General features: G+C 34.0%; 1 protein-coding gene across 6 annotated transcripts; it reads right to left on the bottom strand.

Moving 5' to 3' along the window:
* Positions 1-1343: 1343 nt before the first annotated feature.
* LOC132290836 (uncharacterized) lies at positions 1344-9362 on the bottom strand. 6 transcript variants are annotated; one of them, XM_059790163.1, is made up of 8 exons: positions 9155-9360; positions 6417-6697; positions 5701-5793; positions 4902-5046; positions 4668-4778; positions 4461-4543; positions 4320-4377; positions 1344-1576 (listed from the first exon to the last, which is right to left on the bottom strand). In XM_059790163.1, the coding sequence occupies exons 2-8, from the start codon at positions 6678-6680 to the stop codon at positions 1497-1499; spliced, it is 834 nt and encodes a 277-aa protein (XP_059646146.1). In that variant the 5' UTR covers positions 6681-6697; positions 9155-9360; the 3' UTR covers positions 1344-1496. The 6 variants fall into 6 exon arrangements, with proteins under 6 accessions (XP_059646146.1, XP_059646147.1, XP_059646144.1 ...); XM_059790164.1 differs by lacking the exons at positions 1344-1576; positions 9155-9360 and adding exons at positions 3655-3922; positions 6265-6335 and having other exon boundaries at positions 6417-6631; XM_059790161.1 differs by lacking the exon at positions 1344-1576 and adding an exon at positions 3658-3922 and having other exon boundaries at positions 9053-9362.
* Positions 9363-13516: the final 4154 nt, after the last annotated feature.

The following is a 13516-nucleotide window of genomic DNA, read 5'->3' as shown; positions in this document are numbered from 1 at the left end:
TTTTGGCAGTACCAGTTTGATTTTTAGTTAAGTTCATATGCATGCATGTAGGCTTGCTTCATATATCATTTGTATTTCAGCTACGATGATGGGACAGTGTTGATGGATAATTTTGATGAATAATTTGCTAGCTTGGACTCGAATGAGGTGTCAAAATTGATGAATAATTTGCTAGCTTGGACTCAAATGAGGTGTCAAAATCTGCCTCTATATTCTGTTAGCCTCCTTGTGATGGTAGAATATCTGATTGCTCACTCGTCTTCAACTCCATCGCCAAATATTTGTTGCCCTTTACAAAATAACTTTTTCCATTAAACCACAAATATCAAGAGGCTCAATAACAAAACAAGCACTTTGCGTTGGGAGAAAAAAAAACATCTAATTCATGCATCCAACTTTGACTATTTGGTTGCACTGATCATAATCATTATTTTATTTATAAAACATACATGGACACAATGTAAATTGGAGAATAGCTACAAGAGTGAAAATTACTATTATAGTAATTTTTATTTTTATTTTTATTTTTTGGGAGGTTAAGCAAGTCATCTTTTAACCTTTTCCACTTCACTTGTATACAGGTTACAAGTCCTTGAATGTACGCTTATAAAGGAACTTGCTATGTTTCTTTTTTTTTCTTTTTAGGGTCGGAATGTCATCAGCCGTCTTTTTCTTTTTTGCTTTTTAGGGTCGGAATGTCATCAGCACCATGTGGCGGTGTCTATTTACTAATGCTCCGATTGAGAGTTTTTATGCGTGCGTGTGTGTGTATACATATATATATACCTAAAGGTTAAAATTGGTATTACATATTTATAGATTAACTTTTCTTTCTCCAGATTTTGAACGGATAAAAAACTTCGAAAAAATTATGGGGTAGAAGGGATGAAGCACCTCCCTTTCTTTCTTTCCTTCCAATCAAACATGGAAAGTTTTTTCTATCTTTCCTCCATCCTTACTTCCAACCAAACAGAGCACAAATCTAGCATTCAATAAATTACCATGATTGGGAGTTGGTATTCCTCACAAAATGGGGACAAACTAATAAATCAAAATATGCTCAACGCGAATAATCAAACAATTCCTCTAGAAACAAGACTGGACTAGAGAGACGACGGACAGTCAAATGGTTTGGGTGTTGAATAGATCAGCTTTATACACCACAGTACCACCCGAACAACTCCATTTCAAACATCAACCACGGCCCATGTGAGGAAAAATAGTCCACAGTTTAACCACCATGAAGTAAGGTTTCAATTTAATATAATGCATAGATAGTTTGTTTATATATATATAAAAAAGATTAACTTAATAGTTTCTGTATATTGATATAGAAAAACATGGATGGAAAAACTCATTCCATAAATCAAAATGCCAAAAGATGCTCTGCCTGGTCTACATGTGCTGCTGGTTAAAACATAAAATAAATAACAAATTCAAGGATTATATAATCATACAATTTATCACGTTGACTAAAAGGAGGGTAAAGGATGAGTTTACACTATCTTCCATTTCTGCTCCATGGCATTGCAGACCCTTGAAATACAGTATGCTGCACTCAGTGGATAATCGGAAACTGCAATATTTGGGAGCCAAGAATAAAAATAGCAATCAATGGGATGAAAGGAAGAAAGACATACAAAGATCCATGATTATATCCAGGGTATGGCAGACATGAAGCAGCAATAAGAAAGATAAAAAAATTAAAAAACTTAATCAGCAATATTTTAGCACTATCATCTACAACAACAATTAGTTATAGATAAGAATGCCTTTGCAAAAACCTATGTTACAGGGAGTAAGCCATAGGTAATGCATGCTTGTCTAGTGTTGGATTTGTCTGTTATCTGCAATTTTATATTATTTTGATTCATGGTGCACATCCCATATCAACATGATGATGTGTCAATGCGAGTTCCATGCTGCAAGTTGTTTACCAAAGAAAAGTTGACAATAAAAAAAAATGTGGAAGAAATGCATTAAAATCAAAAAGTTTAAAAATTCGGTGGACTCAAACTGAATATATAGAATGAAGTTAGTAAAGAGTTGATTTTGATAATATAATGACCAGTCTACAAAACAAAGGATTAGTCAAAGTAACCATTTTTTATATTTATGATCAATAACACAAAAGGATGGCAACTTAAATGGGGACATAATAAGCAGAATTGGAGCATGGTGGACAAAATGGAGACAGATTAACAGTGTTTTATGCTATAAAATAATAATGTACAAATTAAAAGGAAACTTTTATGAAGAATTATTAAGCAAACTAGCTATTTTATATGGTGTAGGGATTTGGACTTTAAAAATAATAATAATAAACCATGTGACAATGAGAATGTTAATGTGACTGATAAGAGTTACTAGAAAATATAAGGTTACTAACCAAAATGCGAAGGAGAAATTAGGAGTGGTGCCCCATTAGTGATAAGAGTAGGATAAAGTAGACTTACAGATGGTATGAACATATACAAAAAAGACTTATAAATGCATTGGTAAGAAGAGGAAGACTAATTTGTATAGAAGGTACAAACATGAGAGGAAATCATTAGAAATGATTTTTAAAAGTTAAATATTCTAGGAGAGATGACATGTAATAGAAAAGAATGACAAAAGACAAGGATGACGGTCATAATGTGTCAACAAGAGTACTCCAACCTCAAGAAATGGGTCCAAGTACTATAGGCAAAAAAAGTACTAAAAAACAACTGTTTTCAATAAATTTTTCTCACTTTTTCCATAATTACATCAACAAAAAATAAAAAATAAAGCTAAAATATCATGCTCCCTTTGTTTCTTTCAATTTAGAAAGCAACCCTATAGTACAAAACAAGTTTACTATCAACCATTATTAACAGTTGTTATCCAGTCCTGCTAAGGCATTGTGCTGGAATGCCTGTTTGGTTCTATTCACTCAAAATAATCTTTAGAAACTTTGAAAATGAGGAACAGTTTTTTAAAGTTTGTCCTCTAAAATTGGACCTTTTAAACTCATTTCATATAGAAATTTTCTTAAAACAGTTAACCGAACAAATTTTAAAACAATTTTCAGTTCCCCCCACCCCCCTCCTGTCTCTCCTCCCTTGCTTGTATTCTCATGCTCCAGGGTCCAAATTGTACTTTTTAGGATAACACCAAAATACCTTCCTATTCCATATTGGTCTTATCCAAAAAAAAAAAAAAAAAATGAATATCTTACACATCCAACTATAAAATACTAAGGTTAGTATTTGTAATTTTGTATAAGATAGTTTAGTTGCCTACTCAAAACTATCAACTAATAGGTTCTATTGACTGTGTAGTGCATGGACACGATCTTGTTTAACTCCTCTGATAACGAGCACAGCCCATATTTCTCATGAGTTGGGAGTTTATGGATTGACTTTTGACATCTTTTATATGGATGGAACAGGTAGAATTCTTTGAGGTAACTGACCTCGAAGAATAAAGCTTTAGCGGTTGAAACTTGATATCGGTCTCTGAGCAGCTAGCCTTGCATCCTCTTTTCCTTCAGACTGCATTGGGGATCCAAGGTTCCATTGAAGATTTCGTTCTTTGTTTGGGAGAAAGTCTCGTATATGTAATTCGATTAAGAGGGAAAATACCTTCTGAAATGGTGCTGCATGTGTGGTAGAGCTGAAAACACATTTAATCATCTTTTATTGAACTGTCCGGTTTGAGGGACTTATGGTAAATCTCTTTTTTCCGTTGCATCCAGTGTTTCCAGATTGTTTAGTGATACATTTGCTAGCTGGTTATAGGGATATAACCATGTGATAGTGCAGCCTATTTGGGGTATGGTTCCTCTTAGCATGTTCTGATGCATTTGGAGGATGAGGAACAAAGCAGCATGCTATCTTGTACACTTTAGCACTCCACATGCACTTTGGTTGCTCCCCCTCAGCTCTTTCATTGGATTCTTATTATAAAAAAAACACAAATAATACCAACCATAAGCCCTAAGAACATTATTTTAAATTCACAGGGTTCCCTGCATGACATTGTTGACGTGCAATAGACACTAGATTACTTGGGACAAAAAATATTAGTGATGGGTGTTTTCAAATACATCCAGCAATTAATTGACAATGTATATGAAATTCAATCAAAAGCAGTCCAAACATAATACACTATATATAGTTAGTAATGGATAGGATTTTGATCTTTAGTAGTCAATACACGAGGAACTAATTCCTTCATTGGTAAAACATCAGAGAGTAGAAATTATATAATACACATTTTTGTGCATGTCTTCTTATTTATCTATGTCAATATTCATGAAAGAAAAGAGAAAAGATAGTTCAGAATTAGCTTACTTGATATAAAGTCGTCTACATATTCCTTATCAATTTTCCCATGGGCCATCGCACCAACCTGTGAATGCATGAAATCATGTAAGATCCAAGCCTCAATCGGATATATCATAAATATAAGAGCACGAATTAGTTTGGGCATACCACAAAAACGAGGTTCACATCATCATTAACAGCAGCTACATAATCCCTCATATCAACCAACTTCTCTGAACTATGTGAGAAGCCTGACGTACAAGGAAACAATTTAATTATCTCGGATACTGATTGATTAAAAAGAGAACACAAAAATGAATGTTCAACTATTTTACAGTCAAGTTATTGGGAGAATATAGAAAAATGATTACTAACCTATTTTCCTAGAGTTGATGGGTAGATATTGGGTTACAGGTTTCTTGATCACGCGTAAAAGCTTTTCACGCTTACCAACAGCAGTTATACTAAGTTTTTGTAGCAGCTGCACTGCAGGATTGTTAAAAGAGTAAATAAAGAGCATAAAAGGGTTCCTGAAAGGCAAAGGGAAGTACTTGAGATTCAGTGCAAGTGTGCAACAAATAATTGCTTTGGGATATCAGTAGAACTTACACATGATTCCAGAAAACCTCTTATATGTCCGTGGAATACGAACATGAGGCTTAACTTCAAAAAGAACATCTTTATCTGTTCTCACATACAAAGCTCGTAGCCTCCCAGATTTATTTACTGGGCTATCTAAAATTGTCAGGATAGCCTGAACACATCAATATTTAGCAAACTTAACACAAAAAATATTTTAAAAAAGATAGTACTAATTGCAAAACTAACTACAACAAATTACAGGACCAGTGTTCCATAGTTTCAACCAACCCAACCTGACAGAGCCATAAACCCGACTACTAATAATCAAATTATGCAATTAATAATACATTTTTTTTCAAAGAGACAACTCAACAAAGCCTAAATCCCAATTACAAGAAAGTAGGTACAGCTATAATAAATTTTTTAACCAATGACGAACATTTTCAAAATGATTCTCAGATAAAACAAAAATTTAGAATTTATCAACCAAGCAAGGAAGGAAGTGTTGACAACAGACACTTATTGCACTCTTGAATCGGAAAATTAGTTTTCGAGACATAAAAGTCAATGTGAAGCATATAAAAAGAGCCAAAGAATCAAAACCAGTTCTCAGCCAAAGGATCTGCTTGGTTTGTCACTCAGAAAACAGTTCTAAAAAACTCGACTGTCTTTTAGAGTTCTCTTAAAACAGGCCTTTTTATAACTAATTTTCACTTTTTTGATTTTCAATTCTCTAAAAATAGAAAACTATTTTTTGAGTGACGAACCAAGCACACCCAAACTTTTCAATTACAGTCTCAAGCTTGTAATTCTAAAATCTACCTACCTGATGAGCAATGTCAGGCCTGTAATCAGCAGGATTCCGGTTATTTCTTCTCAGGAAATTAGCATGATCATCCGAGTTCAAAAGCTGGTAACTCTGTATGAACAGGAGTAGACAATTGCATTAGGGTCACTCACCCAAGAGAGGCACATACTCACTGGGTTTGTAGCCTTGCAATTCTTGACATGACCCATGAGCATGAGTTGGACCCAATATGGATTAGACATTTAAGTTAATCTTAACGGATTCAAGGTCATAAAAAGGTTGAAATGATTAACACCTATATTATACATATCATAGTAGTGTTTTAGACGTCAATACCATAAACATGATCTGATAGGTTTAATATTCATATCATGCAGACAAGAATTCAACCAGCACCTATTTAATCCGTTAAAATAAGGCATTTTAACAATTTTGCCACCCAAAAAAAAAAGATATTTTTTTTTGAGAACATGTGATAAAATCCAGAAAAATCCTAAAAGAATTACTTTATTGTGTAGTAAACAAGCCAATTTATGATTCAGAAAAATGACAAGATTAATAATGATTGTGTTTGGAGAGTACCCAATCCCTGACTAGTGGAGTAAGCAATCCTTGACACATGAAAATGACACGGCTCCATCCTATTGCAATCCCTAAAAAGACATACACATACATACGCACACACATATAGAGAGAGAGTGGGTGTAAGCCAGAAGTCAGTAATTTCAACATACCTTTCCAACTTTTGCAACTTCCAAAGAAGCCTTCTCGAGAATGAAAATAACCCCTGTCTTGGTGTTCTGATCGCATGGGACAATTGGAATACCTGCAAGCTCATGTACGACTTCATCTGCTTTCTCCTCGTCCTGAATGGCACCTGCTGTCTTTGATTTTTCAGTTGTTCCTGCAGTGTCCTTCTCAACTAATTGTTCTATCTCTTCTTTATCATACTTCTCTCTCTTTCGCTTATGACCTTTTTTTCCATAAGGCCGTACCATTCTCGTTTCACTTCTATCTTGAAGTTAGAAGGTTTTGCAAGAAGAAAATTAGATGATTAGCAAGAATGCATCATTTTTACTTTTTACGTTGGGAAGAACAAATGAAACCAATAAATTGTGGTAGGTTCTGTCAAATTCTGTAGAACAAATAAGAGGAGAAACGAAAGATCTAAAATTCTAGCATACCCCTCACAAGAAAGTCAAAGGGAGAATAGGAGTTACAACTATCAGTAGGTTCCCATTAAACAAGTTCTTCTGGAAAAGTAAAATAATGTATTTGCATAGATAGAACCATTGTTGTTAAAGGCATGCACCTAGGCTCTAAGTTCATACAGGCACAACATTTGTGCCTATTGTGTGCCCAGGTGCGCCTTTGACAACATTTGCGCCTTTAATATGGAATATGAATACACTTTAATAGTAATTTAAGTTTTCAATTGTGTGCCTTGTTTCACTCAGGCGCGCACCTCACCTTGCGCCTAGGCTCCAAAGGACCTGTAGCTACTTAGTGCGCCTTGGGCCTTTGATAACACTGCATAGATTTCCATGCTTGCCCAAATTTATGGAGCACGCTGATACTCAAGCTTGTGAACCTCATTGGAAGCACAACGTTGGTGCTGTCATAATAGTAAATAAAGCACCAACGGGCCAATGGCCTACCAGTATCAGCCTCTTACTTTGGAGGTCAGGGGTTCAAGTCTTAGTAGAGACGTGTGTGTGAGTACCAACTATGAAAAAAAAAAAAAAAAAAAGCAAAAGGACAGGAATGAATTGTTTCCAAAAGGCAAAAGTGTAACAAAAATGGGAGAAAATAGGTATTGAACATATAAAGGTACCAATAAACATCTGCTACAATAACAGGCATGTCATAAAATAAGGTGGGGGGTTGGGGTTGGGGTTGGGGTTGGGTGGCAAGCTTGTGAACCTCGTTGGAAGGACAACATTGGTTGCTGTCATAATAGTAAATAAAGCAAAAGGACAGGAATGAATTGTTTCCAAAAAGTAATAGTGTAACAAAAATGGGAGAAAATGGGTATTGAACATATAAAGTTACTAATAAACATATCTGCTACAATAATGGGCATGTCATAAAATAAGTTCATCTCTGTAACAGACTACAGTGTCATCGCCATGACTGACCAAAAGGATTTGAAACCACCCATTCGGGGGGGAGGGGTGGCACGGCAATATGAAACCAGACTAAGAAAGTCAAGTTAATAGATGATGGGTTTTGTTGTATACATTTTATTAGCATTTACATGGAGAAATTGATGTAAAGGTGCATCTGACTTTACAAAAATGCAACAAAACCATACTCGTATTTTTGTTAAGAAAAAGAATTATATTACGAATCTTTTAGATAAACCTCTTAAAAAATTAGAAGGCATAGTATACTGCGATGTGTGATTTGATTGAAATTCTGATGTTACAGATTCGGAATGAGAAACTGTCATCCCATCGAATAAAAATATTCCTTTGTTGCCTTCCGTAGATGTTTTTATTTTCATTAAAATTTTCATTTATAGTCAAGTTTAAAAGAAGCAATTTTATTGGTATAACTTATGGTTTCATTTTATATATATTATAAAGTAACAAAAATTCTGGGAAGAACCAAAATTCCAGATTCAATATGGGACGATTTAGTATTTCTTTATTTATTCCCAATCAAAATAAAATCGAGCAAAACAGAAGAAAACGTAACTTTAGAACCATATGTTTGCTGTGTTGGGCTTAATTCAGTGAATATTTACGCTTTTACTGTCCCTAAATATAAATAAATCTCAAATTCATAAATATAGTTTGTTTACTTTTCCTCCCATTTGTCTGAAGCCACGCACACATACATACACACAAACACATATACTGGCAGAACCTTGCATACAAAGTTTGAGTATGGAAAAACAATTGAAGACTTATTATTGATCTAAATTAATTTCCTAATTACGACTTAGAATTAGTTTATTCAATCGCGAGAATGCTAACATGCGGCTGTCTGAAATCCTCACCTTCTATTTGGTTGCTAAGACAACTGACATAAACAAAAATGAAAAAGAAAAGCAAATTTTAATACCAAGTTCAAAGTTGCTTTGTGAATGGGAAAAGAATGGTGCAAGATTCGAGTCATTAGTTTCTTTTCTTTTCAATCATGTATCAACTTAGCATTAGACGAGGAGAGATAAGAAACAGACCTAAACCATAAAGTGGTAATCCATAGTGATGATATAGACGATGATTATATGGGCAAGGGGTGCACACGATTCGTTAAATTTGTCTGTTATAGGTGTGAAAATATATATATATATATATATATATATATATATTATGTGTAAAAGCAGCAACTATTTTGTACAAAATTATAATTTGCAACTCACAAGGATCAATCACAAGAGAAGGAGAAAAGACCTTCTAACTTTAAATGGGACTCAACCAGCAGAAATTCAAGAAGGATAGAGAAGGTGTGATTGTCGACTCGCCTGAAATAGCTGTAAGAGAGATCGCGAATAGAGCGGCGAAGGAAAGTTGAGTCCTGGTGGTTGATGGTTGACGGACGCCGGCGGCTGAGGGTGAACTGAGAGTTAGAGAGATGAGGGAAGAGTTCTGATGGGTCGGGTTCACCAGTTCCACTGATTTGTTTGCACCTATAACCGACAAATTTGGCTGCTCAATTTTGTGTTTGGGCCTAAGCAAAGCCCTAAATATGGATATAGTACGTTTTTTTTTTTTTTTTTTTTTCCTAAAAAAATACTGTCATGTTTTGAAAAAACGTAAACCATAAAAAATAAATACTCGGCATTAACTTGGCATATGGGTGGGCTAAGGCCCTCAGAAATTTATTTTAGCGGTAGCATTTTAAACAATAATGAGTGCTGAGAGAAAAAAAAAAAAATCAATGAAAGTAAAAGATAAAGTTTGAGAGCATTTATATAATTATGCAAGATTTTTAGTTGAAAATAAGAATTTTAAAATTTTAGTGAGGGCAAAGAATAAAGTTACAGGAATATTTATATAATTACCTAAGATTTAAATATAAAAAAATTTAAAATCCGAAGTGCCCCCCACTGGGCCTCACATGAATCTATTCCTCGTTTATGTGGGTTTCAAATGGGTCAAATGTAAGTCAGAATTTATGGGTCAAGATTGTCAAATATGCTTTGGGTCAACCCAATTAAACGTTTCAGTTCTCTATCTTTTTTAAAAGATTTTTTTGGATAAATTATAATAATCTCCTCTAAAGTTTGGCCTAATTACAAATAAATCTAAAATTTGTCATGCTTTTTGCAAAGACCCCAATGTCATATTTTGTGATGAATTTACTTATATATATTCATTATTATATTATTAAAAATATCCATATATATATACCTTATAAATTATATATATGTTGATATGTGTTTTGTGCATGAAATATAAGGAAGAAGGAGAAGGAGATGATTTGATTTAGTGAAACCACGTCATTTGAATTATTTAATGTGAGGGTAAAATTGTTATTTTTAATAATAATAATTTTTAATTTTTAATTTAAAATTAATAATAAAGTCAAATTTATCATTTCACAACGCGTTAACAGCTAGGTCATGGATATAGGGGTCAAATGATGAATTTGTTAGTTTAGAGACCTATTTAATTATGTTGGAGGTTTTATGCACGATTTTCAAAGTAGAGGAGAGTTTTTATGATTTTAACCCATTTTTGTATATATATATTTATATTAGCAAACCCTAATTCTCAACCGTCACGCGCACTGCCGTCATGTGTGGACCATCAACCACTAGGTGTAATATTCCTAATTTTAAAAGGATAGTTCTGATATTTATTTTATTGTTTCTAATGCATTTTTACTTGTTGATGTGCATATGTGTTAATTTTATTACTTTAATTGTGGTTTATTATTTACTTGTTTTCTTTGTTGGGGTTCTTTGTTGTGAGTTTAATTGAATTTACTTATTTAAATTGTTCTATTTTAGTTAGTGTAATTATAGTAATTATTTGGTTGTTTTAATTAACTTAAGTAGAGGGTTGTTTTAATTGATTTAAGTTTAACTGATGAATTGTTTAAATGTATTTATTTTATTAAATATAATTATTTTCTAAACCTAACGTGACTGTAGGGTTGGTTGCATGTATGGTATACACTTAAGTAGCCGACATTGATATTATAAACTAGTTGGGTTTTACGGGCCGAGTTTCAGTTTAGGGTTTAGGTGGACTTAGATTTAAGGTGGCCTATAAATACATGTAGGATTTCAGTTTAGGGTTTGAGAACCCAATTCACGGCATACAGAAAACAGAGAGACGTGTAGAGGAATCTGGGAGAGAACAAAGAGGGGAAAACAAAAAGGGGTTACCGGAAAAGTTTAGAAGGAAGACGTTGAGATTTTTGGAACCGAATCTCACAGGCAAGTTCTAATACTAACTCTACCACTTTGGCCTGTGTTCTTTGCATCCCTAATTAAATTCCAGGATGAAATAAATTTAATTTAATTTGTTTTAACTTGGTTTGTACGGTTTTTTTTTTTTTTTTGTTTTTAAAACAGTATGTGTTTTCTGTATCTGTAACTTGTTCGTTTTTAAACGGTTTTGCATAACTCTTATTCTAATGATAATTGATTAATGTCTAATGAGTTTAAATAGTTCTGGAAGATGTTTCTGTGCATCGTTAATACAATCCCAGGTGGAAGTAAACCGTTAAATTAATTTTTGGTTGCATGGAAATTGTTCAACATCGTGTATGTTACCGATTGGGTTTTTGGCTTGTTTTAAATCTGTTTGGAAAAATTCTTGTTTCGATTAGTTTTGATTAATGAACAATAAATTTAATTAACTTTGGAACACTCTAGGACTGAGTTTTAATCAATAATAAACTTGGGTTGAGGAATACAGTTGCCGGACATCGCCGAAATTGGAAACGAAGAAGTACAGGGGAAGAGCCTGCTCTAATTAGAGTAGAGCAGGCTCTACCTTAGGTAGGTAGAACCGGCTCTACCTTGTTGTGGAGGCGGCTCCACCTTTTGCAGCGCCGGCTCCTTTGATTTTTGCTTCCAATTTTAAGTTTTTGCGAGACCTAGGCTACGGGGATTGAATTCTTGACATTCTAGGCTGAAAATAGAGTGTTTCTAAAGGTATTCAGAAAGGTCTAAACCTGTGTTAAATTTTCAGAAGGCCTGGTAATTCATAATTGTGATACCCCCGGATTTCTGGATGTGGGTTGGCCAGGCCCACACCCGATTACCCGAGGATATCAAACCAATTAACAATAATCGAACACATAATACAATTAAGAAAATAAGAATAAATAAATTGCTAAAAAGAAACTAGAAAAATAATCCAAAAACCTCAGAATAAAATTTTATTTATAAAGAATTATTCTGATACACCCAACTTCTCCATTTCTACTACAACTCGGGAATCCATCTAGTGGACCCCTAAAATATCTCACTGAACTCAAAAGACTGGAAATGAAACCCAAGTCTAAAACATGAAATAAAATCCTGGTCATCGGTGGAGTGAATGACTGTATCTGCTCAGCACGATCCAGCTCTAAGTCTGGAACTAACGAACACCTGTAAAAATAAGAGTGGGTCAGGCCCACATGCAAATTCTTCTCTAACTACAATCCAAACAGTGACTCGATACGCAGATACACCCTAGATATCTCAACAATAGCTATCTGGTCCATACATATAGATATATCCACACTAAGGGACATTCATTGGTCTACAGTAGGGGTCTCAACCTAAATAGAAAGCAACATGCGAAAACGCACCCAAAGGTAGGCATGAGGACCTAGACCTAACAGGGTACACCTCAACCTACTATAGCCAGCTACGCATCCACTGCATATACGCACCCTAACCAACGAGTCTGAGGCTCAAGCTCATCTCGTGGTACCATAAACATATATATAAAGTCTGTCCAAAACCAGGGTATGTAGTTCAAATATTTATTGAACTGACATACAATAAATATGCTAGTTAGTCTATCAACTTATTTAGTTGATATGACTTAACTATCATCCATTAATCCAGGAAGCCACTCAACTTAGTTGCAGTTGATTTGACTTAACACAATTAGGATTCAATATTTTTAAATCCATTCCTTTAATCCATTAGGTTAGGTTTAGGCGTTTTGAGCTAAACCGTCCTCTAGTATGTCACCGTCTCATACCGGTGCATACAATCCTCCATATCCATGTAATTGACAGAATATATTTATTCAGCAATTTAAATCCAAAACCATGTAAAAATTACAGACTATCAATAACAGTACAGCAATTTAATAACTAAAACCAAAAGCCAGGTAATTGCATAATAGTTTATACAACACTACAGCAATTATAGTTCAAAACCATAATCCAATTACTTGTATGATAATATCTAAGATCCCACAATTAACATCCAAACCATGTAAATTACAACCTATAAATAACAGTATAGCAATTTACAATCCAAAACCATCCCAAATAATTACAGAAGACTATTTATAGTTTCAGCAATTTAAATCCAAGAGTTAAACCATGTATTTGCAGGAAACGGTTTAAAGGTTCAACAACTAGCATCTATAGCATGCGTAGATCACATCTAATATATCAATGACTCTATCATGCATTAAAAATAAGTTTTTAAATCACATTATAGTCCCATAAATTGTTAGATTAATTTGAGCAACTTAATTTTCTCCATCAGGTAACCGCGTGCTAAGTTGTATACTGATATTCTGTTTAATCTGTTAGCACAGAGCCCCAATAAGCTACAAGTCTAATTGTTATTCAAAAGACTCCATCACACATTTAAACTTTAATTTAGAACTATATTATAGCCCCTTAAATTGTCAAATTA

Source organism: Cornus florida, unplaced genomic scaffold (assembly GCF_030987335.1).
Source record: "Cornus florida cultivar Cherokee Brave unplaced genomic scaffold, ASM3098733v1 CherokeeBrave_3.0.0_Hap2_Chr02, whole genome shotgun sequence".
Taxonomy (NCBI): Eukaryota; Viridiplantae; Streptophyta; class Magnoliopsida; order Cornales; family Cornaceae; genus Cornus; species Cornus florida.
This window is presented reverse-complemented; position numbering and strand designations above follow the sequence as displayed.